The sequence below is a fragment of the Ambystoma mexicanum genome, chromosome 4p (assembly GCF_040938575.1).
Source record: "Ambystoma mexicanum isolate Mex_15411 chromosome 4p, UKY_AmexF1_1, whole genome shotgun sequence".
NCBI lineage: Eukaryota > Metazoa > Chordata > Amphibia > Caudata > Ambystomatidae > Ambystoma > Ambystoma mexicanum.
In genome coordinates, this window is record NC_090927.1 from 1,250,915,722 (window position 1) to 1,250,934,713 (window position 18,992).

General features: G+C 44.6%; 1 protein-coding gene across 7 annotated transcripts in view; it reads left to right on the forward strand.

The window, feature by feature from the left end:
• DPY30 (dpy-30 histone methyltransferase complex regulatory subunit) overlaps positions 1–18,992 on the forward strand; it is a 180,059-nt gene that overhangs the window by 157,946 nt on the left and 3,121 nt on the right. For all 7 annotated transcript variants that reach the window (XM_069606923.1, XM_069606922.1, XM_069606918.1 and 4 more), the window contains one exon: positions 6,453–6,595. In XM_069606923.1, the coding sequence (XP_069463024.1) occupies positions 6,453–6,595 (143 nt within the window). The remainder of the gene's footprint in view (positions 1–6,452; positions 6,596–18,992) is intronic.

Here is an 18,992-nt window from a genome sequence, read left to right on the forward strand (position 1 = left end):
CTCTTGGCCTTGTTTGACTCCTTCACAGGCCCTTTTGCTTCGGGCTTCTAATTTCTCACATTTATATTCTTTTTGGTTAGTGTACCACTCCTCTGCATCAGTCTTTTGCTTTACCACAGACGTATGGTAAAGTTGTTGGTACAGTTGTCGGACCACACGGTCCACCCATTACAGGTTACGCAACCATAAGTTTCTCTTGGCCTTGTTTGACTCCTTCACAGGCCCTTTTGCTTCGGGCTTCTAATTTCTCACATTTATATTCTTTTTGGTTAGTGTACCACTCCTCTGCATCAGTCTTTTGCTTTACCACAGACGTATGGTTCTTGTTCACATTGGTTGTTGGCATACTCTAATGATTTTTCAATATGCTTTCTTTCCGCTCAGTGTTGCTTACATACACTCTGTCATTCAATATATCAGTTTAACTTCAAATGTTCGTTCAGTATTCCATATGCTGTGGTCTTTTTCAAATAGCACTTTCCATTCAGTACATTATTCAATAACGTTCCTATTCATTTAGGTTCATGGACTTTTACTTGCCTGCGGTCCCCTGAGAGCACTACAGTCTTCCTGTGTCCTCTGACGCTCACAGGCTCTTCGCGTCTCCACAGCGGCGGTTACTGCTGCTCACGCTCACCACCTCTGCAGCCAGGAAGCAGACCGCCTGTTCTCTGCTTACTCGCCGGGTACTTCTCTGCACACGCTAGCGGCTATACGGATGCGGATCGCATCCCTTCCATTTCTCAGATGTTTGGCACCTCCAGCTTGCCCGCCTTCTGATTCGAGGGCTTGAATTCAAGGGATTCACTGCAACCACAACGTGACTCGCTCCACGTCCTGTAGCTCCTCCGGGATTTTTGCCAGGATTCAGACCTTCTGGTCTCGTTCCACCACAGTGGTTCTCCCTCTCCTGCTTGCGTGGGCTCCTCCCTTTATACACCTGAGCCCTACTAAGGGGCCCCCAGGCGTGACTCTGCTTGTCTTGCCTGCCCATAATGACACCCAATCAATGGGACATGTCTGACCTTCAATACATGATGCCTTCATACCCCTCTTCTTCGTCCTAGTACTAGAGTGGTATTTGTAATAGGAGGTGTGTATTACTCTTAGTTGCTTCTTCCTATTCTCAGCACTTGGTGGGTACTCGCAGGGAAAAATGGGGCATGAATGGAAGTAGCCCATGAAGGCTGAAGGAGGGGAGGGGTAAGTCCGTATTAGGGAAGGGGTGATACCATGTCTCGCCATCCAGCACCCTCTCCCCAAGGACCCTCCACCCAGGTGATCCTCCCTCGCTTGTCCGCCCCCAGGGTCGGGATCCAAAAGCGATGGCCCTTCCCACCTGAGCAGAAGATCCCTGGGGTGTGGTTGTGAGAGTGCCTTCAGGTTTCTCAGATGATACACAATGAAAGATGACCAAATGGCAAGATTGTCCGTCCCACAAGCCTCAATTAATACCAGACCATAGTAAGAAGCCAATCTCACATTAATATTCCCGTGAACAGATATCCTTGATAAACCAAAACCCAAGGCAAAATATTCAATTTTTGTAACAAAATATATATAAAAATAAAACTCCATGACCCCAGAGATTCCAATCTGAACATGGATGAGAAATACAGCCCAGCATCACGTGGAAAACTTCCCAGGATGTCGGATGTTAAAAGGTGAACGGATAGATCAGCCTCGGAGGACGTTACAAAACCCCTAATCACCCAACATAGTCAAGCCCACAATGCCAACCCGCACTAATGATTGAAAGGTAATACTGCTGAAAGGTCCAAGATTGACTATTGTAGCTCCCTTTACCTTTTACTAGCCAATCCAATCTTCACAAACTCCAGAATAGTGCCATTGGAGCAGCTTTAAACATACGTAGAAACCACCACATCTCTAACCATAGACGCAACCTACTTTGGCTTCCTGTTAAGCACAGACTCTCTCTGAAAACACTCGCTCTGACTCATAAGTGCCTGTCCAATTAGGCTTCTTTGTACTTAGCTAACCGCCTCATACCCCACACTTCCTCTCGACCCATGAGAGCGGCCCAAACCCATAGCCTATCCCTGCCTAGATTTAAACTTCAAAAAGCTGGCGGCGCGAGTTTCCCTGTCCTGGCTTCTAAGCTCTGGAATACACTTCCGAATGCTATTAGAGCTGAACCTTCCTTCCATTCCTTTAAGAGCAAAACTAAAGGGTGGCTCTTAGCACAAAACACATAAGATATCGGATGATGTATAGCTCCTGTGCAGATAACCTTCTGTACTACTCTCTGTTCATATCTCTGTATTTAAACAATTTTTGTATATCCTTATTGCGTGTACATGCTTTGTATTTTATCTTGTATGTATGTCTGCCACACAGTAGCTCTACCCACATGTCTGTAAGTCGGTAGAGCCACCATATTTTTTTCTTGTATGCAATCGTTAACTTTGCCTCCTAAGATATGCGCCCAGATGCCTTTGGGCCTGGCGCGCTATATAAATAAATAAAATACAAATACAAATTAAAGAAGCATATTCAACACACTGCAAACATAGCAGGGAAACGTGCGAGGAAACCTTCTCTAATTCTCAACAATACCATCTTTGTTAACGGTTGATATAAGAGGCCATCAAAGCAATCATAAACCAAAGAGTCTTGTCTATGAGAGGGTTCATAAGGTTTATTGCTCCATGTTCCCCTCACTGAGTCATTTCTGCAAGGTCTTTGAATTATCTTACAGCCAGAGTGTGTGGTGGGATTAACTCTTTTGATTAATTCTCAGAAACCATGCATCTTCATCTAGTGATGTGCATCTGGTGGTTTTGTCTCATCAGTTTAAGACAAAGCCTTAAGGAAATGTCCAGTGGTATTTGATATTTTCCTGGCAGAGCTTGTCTGTGATTTGGTTTGGCTTCGCCTAATAATTGCTGTTATAGCTGAAGGGTTCTCTCCATCATTAAGAATTGCCCTTCGTATAGGATAAGACCTATTTTCTTGACGTTTTCACTAGGCACTCCATGTAGGTATTGCACTTGACAATGGCGTCTCTCTGAAGGAGAAGGTGCTTCTGTGCCATATCCGAGTGGGCCCACTCTCTGATACAAGTTGCTCAATCCAACCTGCCATGCCTGACCCTTCTTTTCCATTTATCAGGCCGCTTGTTTAAAGATTATTTAAAGATTCTATTGAAGGTAGTAGTTTTCAGAACTCTAGAAGGCCAGCTCCCACCTAGCATCCATACGTTTCACCCCTTGCAGCGGCTAGATGATCTTGAGTGAGTCATTGAGATCTTGTGCTATTGAAATGATGGCATTGCTGAAATCTGAAATTACAGAGATCTCCCTTTTAGTTATGTTGGGCATTATATGAGGTATTTTTCTAGTGAATGGGTGGTGGCGGTCTGGCACTATATCATAGTTTTTTTTTATTGTCCAGGCAGGAAGGCCGGACTATTGCTTTCCGTCATCATGTCGACTTGTTTGCTTGTCGGTCAAGTCCAGTGAGATTGGATGGTCTGCTCCTATCTGGTAGAGCAATGTTTGGACATCATTTGAGGCCTGCTCGTGCTGCCTGGGGAGAAGAGCTAGATGAAACTGAGATCTTAAGGTACGACAGCCTAATATTAAGTGAAATGTAATATAGGGAAGCCACTAAGTCCAGTCCGAGCACCTATCACGTGGAGATGGTTGCATTCGAAATGTGCTAGCGCTAAAGAATAAAGGAGATTTGAGGTGCTGTTAGTTCGGGTTAAGACTAATGTTTAGGGATTCTGTGGTATTGTCCACTGTAGCAAGGCTCCACAATCCTGGATGAGCTGCATGAGCCAGGCTCCGGTGTCTGCTCACTAAGTGAATATGGTGCGTTGCTCAGCAAGGGTGCAGTGTGCTATCCACCCCGGTGGACCACGTATTGGTGGAGTGTGTAATTTCCTGCTTTGGGCTTGGCCCACAGGAGCATGGGACCCCACTTCTAAATGATCTGGTGGGTGGGCGCAGAAAGAACTCTCTGCAGGTCCCAGAGTGGGGGTCACTGGGACTCTGTAGTGGTCCACTCAATGCTTTGTAAATTCCTGCTGAGTCTCTTCTCTGCTGTGAGGCTCCTGTGCCCATGCCACGCATACGGATAGCTGGAAGAGGTTGTACCAACACCTGGAACATTCTCCAAGGTCATTTCCTTGGTTCTGACCGAGTACAACTCTATCCCAGATAATCGTGAGGGTATTTTCTTGGGAAAGCTCAGTGCGGCTACAAGAGGGGGGCAGGCAGCCAAAGAACTGCATTCACACACTCGAACTAAGAAATGAAAGATCCTACCCTGCCTTCCGCAAGATGCTGAAAGCCATACTGTTTTGCTAGACCCAATCAATTTGAATAGACACGCTGTTCAACTGTAACCTAAGTAACAGCATAATATACGCATGTTGCCTTTCTCTGTACTACTGTTCTATATACTGTCACACATGTCCACTGATATGCCTGTTCCAAGTGAGTATTCTGTAACAGCGCCACGATGCCCCAGGGCCGTTTGTGCACTTTATAAATGCAAATAAATAAATAAATTTAAATAAACCTTCAGGAATCTGTTTGCCTACCATCCTAGTTGCTGTGAGCACTCTGCCTGTTCTACATTCCTTCGTGATACTGCCACCAGTACTGACAAACTGGCTTTTGGAGGCATAAGGCGAGAGTACCATGGTATTCTGCCGCAGAGAGCGAAACTAAACCCATTTGTCCTTTGAGGTGACAAGAGCCAGAGGAAGCAGCTGCTTTCTGCCGCTGCTGGCAACATCCCTTTGATAAAATCACTTCTAATCCCTCTTGTTGCAGTAAATTGGTATTTGGACTTTCATGTTGAAAAAGTAACTAACCATTGTTTCAGTTTCAAAGGCAATTTTTCCCCAGATTTAGGGATCTGAATGGGAGTCTAAGCCAATGGTCTGCAATCTGCAGCTCTCTAGATGTTGTGGACGAAGACTCCATTTAGCCCCCACCATTGATTATGCTGGCTAGTGCTGATTGGGAGTTGTGGGGTTTCAAAGGTTTGAAATCTCTGGTCTAAGAGGTGCCACAAAGTATTGCAACATCCTAGATGCAGGGCATTCTGCCCACTGGTAACAGTTACTGTTTTATTTCGCTTGGCTCTTACTACTTCACTTGAGGTTTCTGAGAGGAAAAAGTGACACCAGAAGGTGAAGGTTGGAATTGAGCAGTCTTTTGGGGTGGGATTTTGCATCCTTTTGGGGCCACAGACCACCTCTGAAGAAACTGCAGGCCCAGGACACTAGCCCACAAGCACTTGCATATAGCCACTTGGCACACCGCACATGCATGGGGTGCATGTGTAACTACATGTCACCAGCTCAACCCTCAGTCAAGCTCTTACCCACCCACGGACGCCTCATAACCCACCCAATTAGGTCTTCCAGCTGAACACTTGACTAAGGTTTGGTAACAAGGAAGAATTGGGGGGGACAGTTGTAATTGTATTTATTCTTACTCCGAATAATATCTTAAATATAAAATACCATGCTCCATTCCTCTCATTCCTAATCACCAAAATTGTGCTAATACACTTTTGATCTAATGGGTGATGGGCTGAGTCAGCCCTGTCAGGTTCCGAACTGTTCTCATGCCGGCTGGATGCACATGTCGGGGCTAGCACTTCACTCCCAGGGGTGAATAACCAGACTGCTAGTCTTTGTGGTCCATGGCAGAAATGTACACACTGCAGCACAGAACCCGTGGTTAATTTCAACCACAGTCACAGGAGTTATACAAAGCAGCCATACAATACATTTCCTCCACCAAAATGCATTCTTCTGCTGTGCTGCACTCTTGAGTCGGCCCTAGAATAGCTCTACCAGAATAGGTCAATTGAAAGTTAAAACCAATCCAGAAGGTTCACTGTCCACTTGTCCAGTATACTAAGTACTTAATAAAACATGTCTGACCGTCCGCTTGTCCTGGGCATATCTGTTCAGGAATCAACGTATATGAAAGCAATTTTGTCAACAGTCGGTAGGTTGTGATTTAATTTTTGTGTTGTAAAAATGTAAATCTTGTACATTGCGCAATAAGTAATTTCTTGTTCATATGTCCTGAAATGCATTAGGATGCTTTGTGACTGATTTTCCTATGCCAGAAGGGTAGGAAAGATGTTTAGGAGGAATGAGTAGTATTTTTAATTATGACATTTGGAAAGAAACGTTTCAATTACCAACCCAAGTGAAACACATTTTTGGTGCTGTAACCCACACTGACATTGTCTCAGCTATACTGAAGAATTCCTTGTGTCTTTTCAGGTTGTGATGTAGTTGGTAGTCAATCTGCCTAGTCTGTAGTCTCTTAGCTAAGGCCTATCTGGAAAGTCATACAATGTAGGACAAACTGCAGTTGGCCAAGTTTATTTCATGTCCAAGTTAAAACCATTAGCAATCTGAAATATTGTGACTGTGTGTTCCTTTTGTTTAGAGAATAGTAGAAAATGAGAAGTCTAATGCAGAAAAAGTATCGAAGCAGAAGGTTGATCTCCAATCATTACCTACACGGGCATATCTGGATCAAACAGTAGTACCTATATTACTGCAAGGATTGTCGGTACTCTCAAAAGAGAGGTAAGATTTCACTTGACTAACAATTTCCTTGATCAACTAAAAGTACAGTTGAACACCCCAGAATGTAAGCTTACTTGTTTTCTGTTTTCCAAACAGTGCCTCTTTAGGAAGGTATTGTCACTTAAAAAAAATAAAAAGAAAATGTCTACAACTTGCTTTGGTGCTACTTGGATTTGGCTGTCGAGACTGCTCTAAAACCCTAGATTTTCTGTTGCAAAGAGGCTGTGTTTTGAATTCAGGAAAGTAATAATTGCAAATTATGTTCAGATCCAGTGTCTGGTACAATTACTTGTTGGGACTTCTATTTTATCGCTCTCGCTAGGGGAAGAAAAACCTGACCAAGACTGGGAATGGCACTGCTCTATCACAGTAGTTCTCCAATGTGGGTATGTTCCCCCAAATTCATGACTTCAGTTGTTTGCAAAAGAAATAGGGCTCCATTATTGGTTGACAAGTGGGAATTATTTTATTTAAAAACAGAAATAATGTGCAAACATCAGCTACCCGAAAGAGGTCACCATTGATGACAACAAAATGGTGAACTCAGGAGCTGATCAAAGTAGGTAGCTATTCCTTTTCCTGTGCATGACCCTTTGCAGTTGCATAAATTGCAAAATACTCCTTTTGTTGTGGCTCCTAAAAAGTAGCTCTTCCTGGGCAGCCTTAATTTGAGGTCCATGCCGAAACTCACGGTTTACACTGAGGTGCCGTTTCATCCGTTTAAAGGCTAAGCTTCTCATCATAGACTCGACTTCGGCACTGAAGCAACTGAACCCCCTATACTCAGCCTTCAACATTAATGGCTCAGTTATCCTAGTCTCTGCCTCTGTGAAACCCTTGGGAGTCTTCCTTGACTCAACCCGATCCCTCACCCACCAAGTCAACGCCATCTCTCCAGGTGCAGCTTACTCTACCAAACTCGTCAATGCTGCCATATATAGAATACATATCGCTAAGTAGCAGACGGCAGGGATCCAACAGCATTCACTTGGTTTAGAGCCGTTATTATATGCACTTGCCAGTAAGGTATCGGGAGGGTGCTGAACCAAAAGAAAATGTGATGGAACGAACAACCCTGTCAAGTTTATTCTTCCACTTGAGTCACTTTCCTGCCAACTACAGTTGCCAGACTTCCCGGCTCTGACATCCTAGTTTGTAGAACAGGGGTGACGTTAATTCACCTTCCTCTGCTCTAATGCTTTGGGTGCTGAATCCTCTTCCTTGGATTATGGAGTGAATCTTGTTTCCTGCTGACTGCAGGTGCAAATCCCCATTTTGGCATTCAGATCCTGGTCCTCTGAGTACAGTACCCAAGGATGTTGTGCTACCTCCCTCTACTCTTCTGGGCTCACAGGGATCCTGAACAATGTTCTTTCGATGCCTCCAGACGCAGACTTTCCAGAGATCTGTGCCCCAGGACTACTCCAGTCCAAAAGAGATCTAGAGCCATTGAGCAGCTGTTGCTATTGTCTGGAGAAGCTGGAGAGGGATTCCTTGTTCTCTCTGTGTATCCAAAGTGATCATACTCCCTCCTCTCTAAACTTGCAATATTCTCCTGACCCCCTCTTGTTCCTTTTTCCACCCTCGGGTGCTCTTGAGAGTGCCACAACATGCCTATTCTGGCTCACTAGGCCTCCTGGCGGTTTCTCTTGCTACCTTTCCTCTTTCAGCATCTCTTTGCCTCCTCATGAAGTCACAATCTGCTCTGCCCCAATCCCATACTCAAGTGTCCTACTACTTCTTTTTTATTCCTACTGTGCCCAACTCCTTCCCTCTTCTTCGATCTGTGATTCCTCCCTTAAATATCCTCTATTGTCATTGCCATCTTCCTCCCCACTGCTTTCAACCCCTCCCCTGTAACCTCCTTCTCCAACTTCTTACTGCCACCTCCTGTTCCCACATCCTCCTCATTCAGCACTAGACCACCACCTCCTCCCAGATGTAATTTCTTCCACTACCTTCCTTGGCCACCCACCTCCAACTATCGCCATCTCTTGCTTCAGATATAATCTTCCTCTACCACCTTTCCTCTACCAACTTCCTCCATACTTGTGCACAACCGCCACCTCCTGGTTCTCTTCCAACCTTGAGCGGCCTCTTCCTCTTCAGCATGCTCCTGGTTCTGGGCTGACTGGCTTTTATAGCAGGATTCCTCCTCTCCTGGATGGGGATAAGGGGTTGAGAACCTGTAGCTGTGGACCCAGTGTGTTCTAAGGTTGAAAATGACCAGGTGTATTGCCTCCTGGGTCTGAATTAAGGCTGAAATAAAGTGAAATCTTCTATGTCAGCTATTTTGGATTTTCTCTTTTCCTGGTTGGGAGGGGAGAAGGGGGTGAGCAGGCTGTTGAGGGCTGGGCATATAAATGAGTTCCTGAGGGGTGTAGGTTGCCCCCTTGGGCTGGTTTTGAATTCTTTAGAGATTTTGCATACCTCCTTATTTATGGGTCAGCTGACAAGTACTAGGAATATTCCCATACCCAAGGCGACCAGTGTCAGGGGAAGGGGGGGGGGGGTGGGGGGTGGGTGCGTAGTCTGGGAGGACCAAGTTGGGCTCGTCCAGGGAAGGGATCCCGAGGGCAAGTACTGGAAAAGGATACTGGGGGTTCTGGTAGGGGGGTGGTCTGGCCCCTGTATGACTCTGAGGGGTCCAGGCCCCAGTTGCAGCGGTAGATGGAGAGTTAGCAAGGGAGGGAGAGAGGGAAGGAAGAGGAGAAAGGGAAAGTCTTGAAGTTTCCATCCGGCTCAAGTCACTAGTCAAAATAGAAATTAAAATTGTTAGCAGACTAATAAACAGAAATTGCTGACCGTAGTGACATTTTTACTCCTTGGTCCATTGTCACCTTTCCTTCATACTGTTTGGGTGGCCCCCACACCCTCTCACCTATTGGGGACTGTACCAAAGTCTTTGACACTGCAAGTATGCTTTGCCCTTTAAATTTTGAAGACCTACGTGCGCAGGGCCCCAGGGCATGACTCAACCCTGCTGGCTCTTCACTCCTGTGTCGTCCAGTAGTCGCCCCCCAGCCCCCTTTTTTGCACGTCATTTCGGACAGCCTGAACTAGCTCATGGGGCTAGAGGAAAGGGGAGTAGGAGTACAGAAATTGCTACAGTAAGTCATGTTTTGTTACTCGTACATCCTGTCACCTTTCCTTCTTACTGTTTGGGCTATTTCACCGCACATGACCGAGAACGGGAGGAGGAAAACCGCACATGAGAGAACGGGAAGCAGAACCCTAACTGCTCTTTGGAGAAAAGATTCCTTAGTAATACTTGGCCGAAAACTGATCTGAACAGGAGTTAACATCCATGCAGTAATGCTTACGAAAGGCAGAGTGGGTAGGCCAAATCGCTGCTTGGCTGATCGTATCCCATGGAACTTGATGCTCATAAGCAACCACTGTAGCCTTTGCCCTTATTGCTTGGGCATGAAGGGAATTCAATCCTGCGCACATAGGGATTCCGCAGTCTGAGCTGAAGTCTCCATTTTGAGTTGTTTTAAGTTGAGGAAGGATAGACCCAGCATGACCTGCATGCCTGTCTGGTTTTTTGAGTATCGAAGATGCCAAAGTAGAAGCCCCAGGCCCTGTTCTAAGACTAGTCACTTCTCCAATGCATTAATCTGAATAGGTTTTACAATCTTTGTGAAGAGTGCTGGGGTATCGATCTGAATGAGTGGGTGAGAAGTAGTGGGAGGAGAGGTAAGTGAGGGAAGAGAAAGACTAAGCTCCCTTGCTACTATTCATTGGTGCCAAGAGTCTACAAAACACTGACGCCAAGAATGGGGATGGCAGATTTTGCCTGCGGCCTACAGGTGTTCAATGGACCTGGACACGCGCCTCATAGATTTATTTTTTGGGGATTTTCTTTTTCGGTGCTAGGCCCAACTAGCAAGGAATACGGCAAGTACAACCCATTATTCCCTGGCCTTGTTCGATGCTTTGAATAATCAGTGACCGATCTGGTTGGAAAGGCCATCCGTCCCCGGATCTGTGAAATCCCACAGGACCATGCTCTGAAGTCTTGCCTTGACTATCCTTGCTAATTAGTTTTAGGCACAGATTTTGTTAGTACTGCCGAAGATTTTACCGTCTAGGAGTAGTTAATTTTTTTTACTCCTTGTCAATAGGTGAATAAATGAAGTCTTAAGCGGCAAGTGTTGTCATAAATGTGATCTTGCACAGCTTGGGTGTACTGAGAAGATCGCACAATACACATACCGTGTCTGGCTGTGTCGATATGATTGACCGTTCATTCTAATAGGTCTTGGGCCACTTGTTTTGTCTCTGCCATGCCCGATTTGAAAGAAGCTTGTATGTCCTGATTTTAAGGTAATGCAAAAAGTCCATTTCCTGCCATAGGCGTTAACGTGTCTGTCCATGTTTTTTAAATGCAAAGCTGCATTAGCATACACTTTGCAGCCAGACCCCTCTAAGACTCTGCCATCCTTGACAACGGAGAAGCTGAACTGTATGAGGCTGAGGAAAAGGTGGGGCCATTTGTAGAAGCAGCAGCAGCAGCAGCTGCCACCACCAAGGATCGTGGTTTTGTATGAATAGACAATTGAAGTAGGCAATTGACTAACAAGCCTCCATCTTTTTATTTTTAGGGTGGCAGGAGTGAGGCTTCTCCCAGATCTTTTTAGCTACAGAAATAACTTTTTTTACCCGAATGCCTGACAACACTGAAGACTGAAGGGCCAAAACCTCAGAAAACCCCTTCCTCATCATGTGCCTCTGGTGCAGGAGGGCATACTAAAGCTCTTCATAATGCCTGGCATACAATTGTTTCACAATCTTGGAGGACCGAAACTCGTTCTCTAGATCTATATCGTGGTTATCCGGTGCTGATGCGGAATCCCTGAGAACAGTGCCATATGAAGGAATCGCTGTTATGGGGTCTTCCAACCATGATTTAATGGCGGACTGTGCTCTAGGAACTGGAGCCTGAGGGGCTGCATTTGAGGTACTTGGTGAGTAGTTTGAATATGGGCAAGAGGTATTTGTGATGAGGTATGGGTGGCTGAGAAGCAAGTGCAGAAGGAGCGTGAGGTGGAGAAATGGACGGAGCCATTAATGATTGCGGCGTTGTTAACAGATCAGTAATTTGGTGCGATGACTAAGCCCCATGAAGCACTGGAATAATCTATCCTTGCAAGCGTGACTTTGAGTAGATGGAGTACTTGTAGGCCCAGGTTAGGGTGCTATTGTGCAATGTTTTGCAGGGACCCAGTGTTGCTTATGAATAGGTACTGACTACGGATCGGAACATCTGTGCACTGATTAGAAGGGATATGTGGTGCACCATGAGGTTCGGACCGTGGGCCATTGAGCACCAGGTGTGAAATCATACCTTGACACTTGCGGGTGAACGAATCTGGGTATGCAGCTCTTGGTGAGATTTCGGTCCTGCTAGTCTCTGATGGAGTATGGTTGCAGGAAGAAAGGCTTGGTTCTAGATATGTTGCGCCTGCCATCTTGTGGGAGACAGAACGACTCCTCAATAATGCGCAAAGCAGAGCCCCAATGCACACGTTTGTGAGAACCCTCTGGAGAGATCCTGGTGGCGGTGCGTATAATGTGCACCTCTAGCAGCTGCCCAGGAGGCTTGGCGCTCTCGGAGACAGGGTATCTGGTAGTCTGAGTTTGTGAAAGCATTCACTTGGGCCTACACCCGGTACTAGAGCAAGCCTACTCCCCAGCGCAAGAGCCAGTGACTGAAGCCACTGTTGCCTCTGGACATCCCCTAAAATAAGATCTTACATCCCTGGCAAGCGCCGGTAGAAGTCGTGTGGGTTTCGGGTTTGCCCACAGTACTGAGAGAAGCCTTCTACGAGGTGTCAAAGCCTCAACACCTCTCCACAGAGGAACTCCTGGGAAAGCAGTCCCCTGGGTGAGACATCACAGGAGCACTTACCTTTTAACATTTAAGTCTTTTTGGTGACCTGGAAAAAATAAATCTCTCCAACGAAGGAGGCCGTTTTGTATAGCCCATGGAGTAAGTGCATTCCAAACAACAAATGCATTTCACCAGTGATCAGCACCTAGGCACTCTAAACAGACTGTGTACGGTTCTGATGCTAGAAACAGACTCTCCACTGAGATGCATTTTGAGCGACGAGCAGGAACTGACAAATCTACCAGGATCTGGGTGTGCCGAAGGACAGAGTGAAGGAAATTTGAACAACAAATGAAGAAATCGCACTGAAGAAATTGAGCTCTGCAGTGAGGCCCCTGATCTCTTTGCTCAGATAAAGGGATTGGCGGGTGGGGTAGAGTCACGCTGCACCCATGCAATTTTCCCTCTAAGCTGTGCGCATGTGCGCTTGCCCGGCTCTGTTCTGGTTGCCGCTCAGAGGATTCTTAGCAGCACACACAGATAATTCTCACCTATTCAAAAAGATTTAATAAGGAAAAACCTACAGCAATTACCTGACATGTTCTTTCTCTTGAAATAACTAACTAGTCTTGATATTCTGCACATTTGCAAGCATGACCTTACAAAAAACGTAAAATCGCTAACAACAAAATACACAAACATGAAGTTAAAAACCAATATGAAAAGGTGGCTCCATTAACAGAAGAATCTAACCAAGATATGCCTGCACACATTAACCAAATAATGTTCCCTCCCCACGCATGACTCCCAAACTTGACCTTACTACGCTTTTACCTTATGACTCTAACTTCTGCTCCAGAACACATTTAGATACTACCGGATGGACAACCTTAACTCTTCCTTTTTTCGCTATGCGAAAAGTTACCAGATGTTACCAGACGTACCTACATCCACTTGTTTTATGTTTGTTCTGATATGAATAACATTAATTCGCCAGATTTTCTGTTACTCATGGCTACTTGTATGTGTAACATCATCCCATGCTTCCAGTTCTTTGTACATATGTTACACAAGCACTTTGAAGCGACCCCCTCGCCCCATTGCAAGTTAACGCATTATAAAACTCAAATGTTATTTTCCCCTTTAAGGATTTTTAGAAGACAAATGTGATGCTCGGAGTCCGCATCTCCTGCTTTAGTGTTGCTAAGATTACCCTACAAGTGGAGAGCAACATTGCAACATCATTTGCTTGCCCTACAAGGGAGAATGGGTATGGACTATGCCTGGCATTACTTTTCTATATTATTAGGGCACAAGATATTCAGACATTAGAATGCTTTTCACATAATCTGCATGCTTTCCAAGTGTTCTGAATCACATTGGGCATAGACCTTCACACATTATATGGTAACTCGCTGCCATGCAAAAACTGTTTCATATAGCACTTATATAATCCTACACAATTATCTAAGGGTTGGGTATGTTGCAAACAATCTTGTATGCACTGCAAAATAATTGTGCACAAACAGATTCATATGATTCTTAAAATTCACATAATATCATGGTGAGGCATTAACTATGCCTTGCTTGTCATGTATTGTGGGTCTGCAAATATCCCAGTGAGTGTTTACTGCTACATGCCCTCACTTTTTACAGTGCGCTATCAACTAGTATTGGAGGATAGCACAGGGGCTGGGGAAGGGTATGATTGGAAGGGCATGGGTCACCACTCCTTGCGGGAGATGAACAAAGCAGCACACTTTAAAAACCAAGTCAGAGGTTTCAGCAGTACAGCACAGTGAAGGAAATGTGTTGCTTGTTAGCTAAAGAATAGGACATTCTAGTAACAGTCTAGAGAACAGCACCTTCTTTTTCTTTCTATGATCAACTGCTGAGGACTTTTCAAAATAACCATGTGCTCTATATGTTTCATCTCCAGCATCTCACTGCATCTTATTTCACTGATAACAAAGATTCCTATTTATGGAAGAGGGCACTCAGTCTGTTGTACCTCTTAGAATTGATGCTATTAACTTAAGGCATAAATTTGTGATTTTTTTTTTTTCTTTTTCTTCAACAGGGCTCCATCATAAAATAAACCTCAGTAAGGCTCTTGTTTTATTTTGTCTAGGCTGGGTGAGCAAGGGTGGGCAAAACTATAGGCTTTATTATTTGCCCTGTCATTTTACTTCCGATGTCAGGGTAACAAACATGGCTCTAATCGGATTTTGCCCCTACTTAGAGTCAAGTGATTTCTCACAGAGTAATAAATTAATTCGCTTTGCCAATAGGGATACTTTATGCTTATTAAAAGATGTTCTTTCCCCTTAAATCTCCCCTTGAGATCGGGTATTAATGTTGGAGTTCCTTCCTATGTCACTACTCTGCTGGTCACGTATTTGAAAAAAATATCAGTGGAGCTTTGTAGGATGAAGCAGGGGGGAGTTTGTTCCTATGTTTATTTTTCTCTCGTTTTTGTTAGGCACACTTTCCTTTTTTAATGAGTAAAAATGAATTGCGTATATGCCTCTTAGCTGTAAGGCTGGTGTTTTCACAATTCACAGGACAACGTAATGTGGATAGTAAGCAGAGGCACAGAAATGTGTGATCATCCTATTCTGAGGTGCAATTATTCTGATGCAATTATTATTCTTGCACAAATTATTAGAGGCATGTTCTCCTGACCCTTGAATTACTTCATTAAAGTGGCACTTGATCTCCTATTGGCATGTTTTTGACACATTGCTTTTAACTGCCATTAATCTTTCTGCAAGTGTTGTATTGTGTCTGCATTTTTAGACAGCCACATTAGTTATGCCAAGCTTTTTGTTTTTTGTAATACACATGAGTGTTTTTCTAGGGATATAAAACTCACACTTTTCTCTACACAGAAGTATGTACTGTGGCAGGTGTTGAAGTCATGGACTGGCTGATGAGTTCTCTTCATAATCGCATATACACATTTTTTTTTAGTTTGTTTGGAGAAAGTGTTGTAAGTGGCACATTTTACAGATTCGTAAAGAATCGCAGTGGCTGGGAAGATTAATTCCTTTCCAAACTCTCTTCTGAGATGGTATACACCAAATAGGGATGCACACATGAAAGATATGTGCGCACAGGACCCAGACAGTTCCGCACATAGAGACAAATAATTAGAGGGAACATTGCACCCATGTATGCCTTCAAAATTTAAAATGGGAAGCACACTTGGGTTCGAAAGGCGCCTGTCCCTTTCCCAATGGGGGACATCCAAGATGTATGGAGGAAAGGAGACCAGGGACAGGACGTAGTAGTAAGGTTTGTACTTTCACCCTTGCATAACGTGAGTAATGTAAACGAGGCTTCTGAGAAGCACACAGAAGGAAGCTGTACAAACGCATATGTACAAGGTGTGGATGGAACATATGCTAATCAGTATTTGTACAATGACAATGTTTTATTGAAGTGTTTTACTGGTTATGATTGCAATGCCGTTTTTTTTTTTTCTTTTCTCAGATCAATTGTAAACTCCAAGCATGTCGCCCTTGTTTTCAGTTGTTTTAAAAATAGCCTTTGGGCCTCATTAGAAGTCTAGTATCCCGCCGGTAAATCCGGCGGGATACCACCAGGCGGGATTACCGTTACCGGCACTTGGTCTGCTGGAATTACTGGCAGAATCCCCATTGCATGGAGTCCCTTAGAACTCCATGTGAGAAATTGCTGGTATCACAGGTAAATCTGGCCACCCTAACACCAAACTGAGTATGCAGGTCCGGAAACGTGGTGGTAAGCGGAATTACTGGCACATTAATTCGGTCGGGCAAACTCCTAATAAGGCTGCTTGTCTCAGTTCACTGGGAGTTTCTCTTGGGGGCGCTTTGAGGGACGAGGGAATGAGTGATTATTATATGCAAATCTGGAAGCCCTACAGTATGGGTCAGTTATGGTCTAAATGGGGAAACTTTCAGTCCTGGCACCCACTCTGTTCAACTTCTTTCTGAATGTCTCCAGCAACCGTGAACATCAAAGAATCGGAATGTTCCTAGGACAGGTGGCTGCTATGTCCTTCCTTCCCCAAACCCCCTACTAACCTTGCAGTCTCGGTAGAATAGCTCAGGGGCAACGTGATCGCTTTGGAAGCAAGACGACACGGAGCAACACAGGTTCGATCCCTGGGTCCGCCCTTAGAAACCTCTGGGTATATCACCTACCATATCATATCAGATGCCATGGTAATTGCCTGCGCAGAGGCCTCATCGCAGAATCTCTTGGGTACATTTTGGTAACTATTGTAAGCTCGGTAAACATACCACTGATGATAAGAAAACTGTTATTATATGGCAGTAGCAAGGAACCCTGGACGTGGTTTGCTTTAAATGGAATGCAGCTACTGACGATTGTGCAATATAACTTCTTGGGCATCAATGTGGCAAAAGGTTGAGGTGGTAGCCCTAGGTGGACTAGAGTGGGTTCAAGCTGATACAGGAAGCAGGCAAATTCTGAGATTCAACAAATGTGATGGTAAATCCTCAGTGTACGAGTGAGGCTTCTCCCACTCTATCAGAAGAAAGTAGTCCTGGTATCGGTCTGTAGACCTGAAATTTCGGGTTATGCTTCTTTACCAGGATCACTAGTATTTCTTGTTTTGTTGTTGTAGTGCTTTTCTTATTTCATTTTTGTTTTCTTTTTATTTAAAAGGTCTCTGCTCAGTAAGGGAAAACCCATTTTATTTATTTTATTTGTTTACTTTTTAGGCGCTTATACAATAAGAAAATACTGTTTCAAAGCGCCCACAGGGCAAGCGAGGGAGCAGCAGAGGGAAATACATTAAAACACAATAAAATAAGAGCAGTGAGGGGGAAGAGGAAAAAGGACGAACCTACTAAGTCTTGTGAGTATTCAGAACGTGCAAGTGCAGCAAGAAAAGAAGACAAGGGGGCAGTGCTGTGGGGTCTGAGCTCATGGCTGAGCCACAGATGGAAGTGTTAGGAATGTTGAGTGCTACACGGCCTGGAGCCACAAGGGGTGTAAGTGCAAGCACCAGGGCAGAGGGTGTAAGTTCAAGTGCAGATCGACGGGAGCTGGGCCGATTGGGTAAGGAAGATCAGGGCCCCACCACCTGAGCCATTGCATCTAGAAGTAGGGATTAACTCTTTGTTGCACGCTATCCAGTGCTGTATTTGATATGGATGACCAAGTGAAATTAGCTTGGTTGAGCTGGTTCAAAAAAAGCCACCTTGACGTTTGGTTTATTAAATTATATGATTTTCTTGCTTTCATTAGTAAAATCTTAGAGGTGATAGAGTGGTTTTGGGGCATTAATCACTGTGACCTTTGAATAATCTGGAACAATGTTCCATAATATCTTAAAACTTGGATAACGAGAAGTCTGGGCGAATTGAATAGCTGGCGACTAGTATTACCACAGTGCCCAGCATGCTGTTTTTTGGGTTACTTGATGTCCAAGTGGAACCTGGCACGGCAGCTTTAATACCAGTGTCTTCCCTCTTGGTTTGGGACAATGCGTGTCCTTGTGTATGCGCTCTGTTCCCAGGGTGAGTCTTGTAAGGAACTCATAGTGGAAACAGTAAAGACTGACACAAGTGATCACAGTTCAAGGGTTTTTATTAAACTGTAGATGCAAGGTGGAAAAACACCTAACCTAAATCTAAGATGTAGCAAGCTTCGACCATCAAACGAAAAATAAGGAAGTCGTTGTGGCGTCTTGACAAAGTAAAAGGCGTATACTAAAAAAAAAAAAAATTCCAAATCCTTAGAACTAATTACAGAAAGGGTGTGAGATGGGGTTTTCAATAAAGAAAGAAGTGTTCACAAATAATAAGTCAGGATGTGATTGCCAAGCGTCTTCCTTCCCCACGTTATGAGCACGGGACACGGTGGATCTCCTGAGCACAGCACACACTCGAGCTTTCCCAGCACGAGCTGACGGTTCTGTACCAGCTTTCAGGTTCTTCGATGGTTGTCTCTTTTTCAATAAAAGTCTCTTGCCTTCGAGGGCCTGATGTATTCAACAAAACAAACAAAAAGTTCCTTTCCAAATGAACACTGGGGTGATACTTTCCTCCCCCTGGATCTCCCTCTCTCAGGCTCTGACCCCTAGGCTTCCCTTGGTCGGGCTGAGGCCTTTTTTTTGGATCTCACTCTGCCGGGCTCGGATCCCAATGCCAAGGGGGGACAATCTACTTCCCCTGGTCTTACAATACTCCTTGCATTCACAAATCTTAATGTCTTTTTAAAAAGTTCTTCAGGCCTCGCCCCTTTTTGTTAGCATCCCTCGGTCGGGGTCACTTGTCAACATACTGTAGTTCGGGACTTTAGACTTTGCCCCCTTTTAATCAGCATCCCTCCTTCGTGTTCACTCTTGCCAATCGTGTCATTCATATCTTTCTCATTCATATCTTGTCATGCAGGACTCACTTCCCTTAATTTCACAATCATCTGTCGGCCAAAGACTTTCGACTGTACAGAGGATTTTACAAGACCCCTGTATGACCCACTTTTGCCTTTTCCCAAGGCCTTCTGATAATGGTAGTTTCTACCATTGGGTAATAGCCTAGGGTT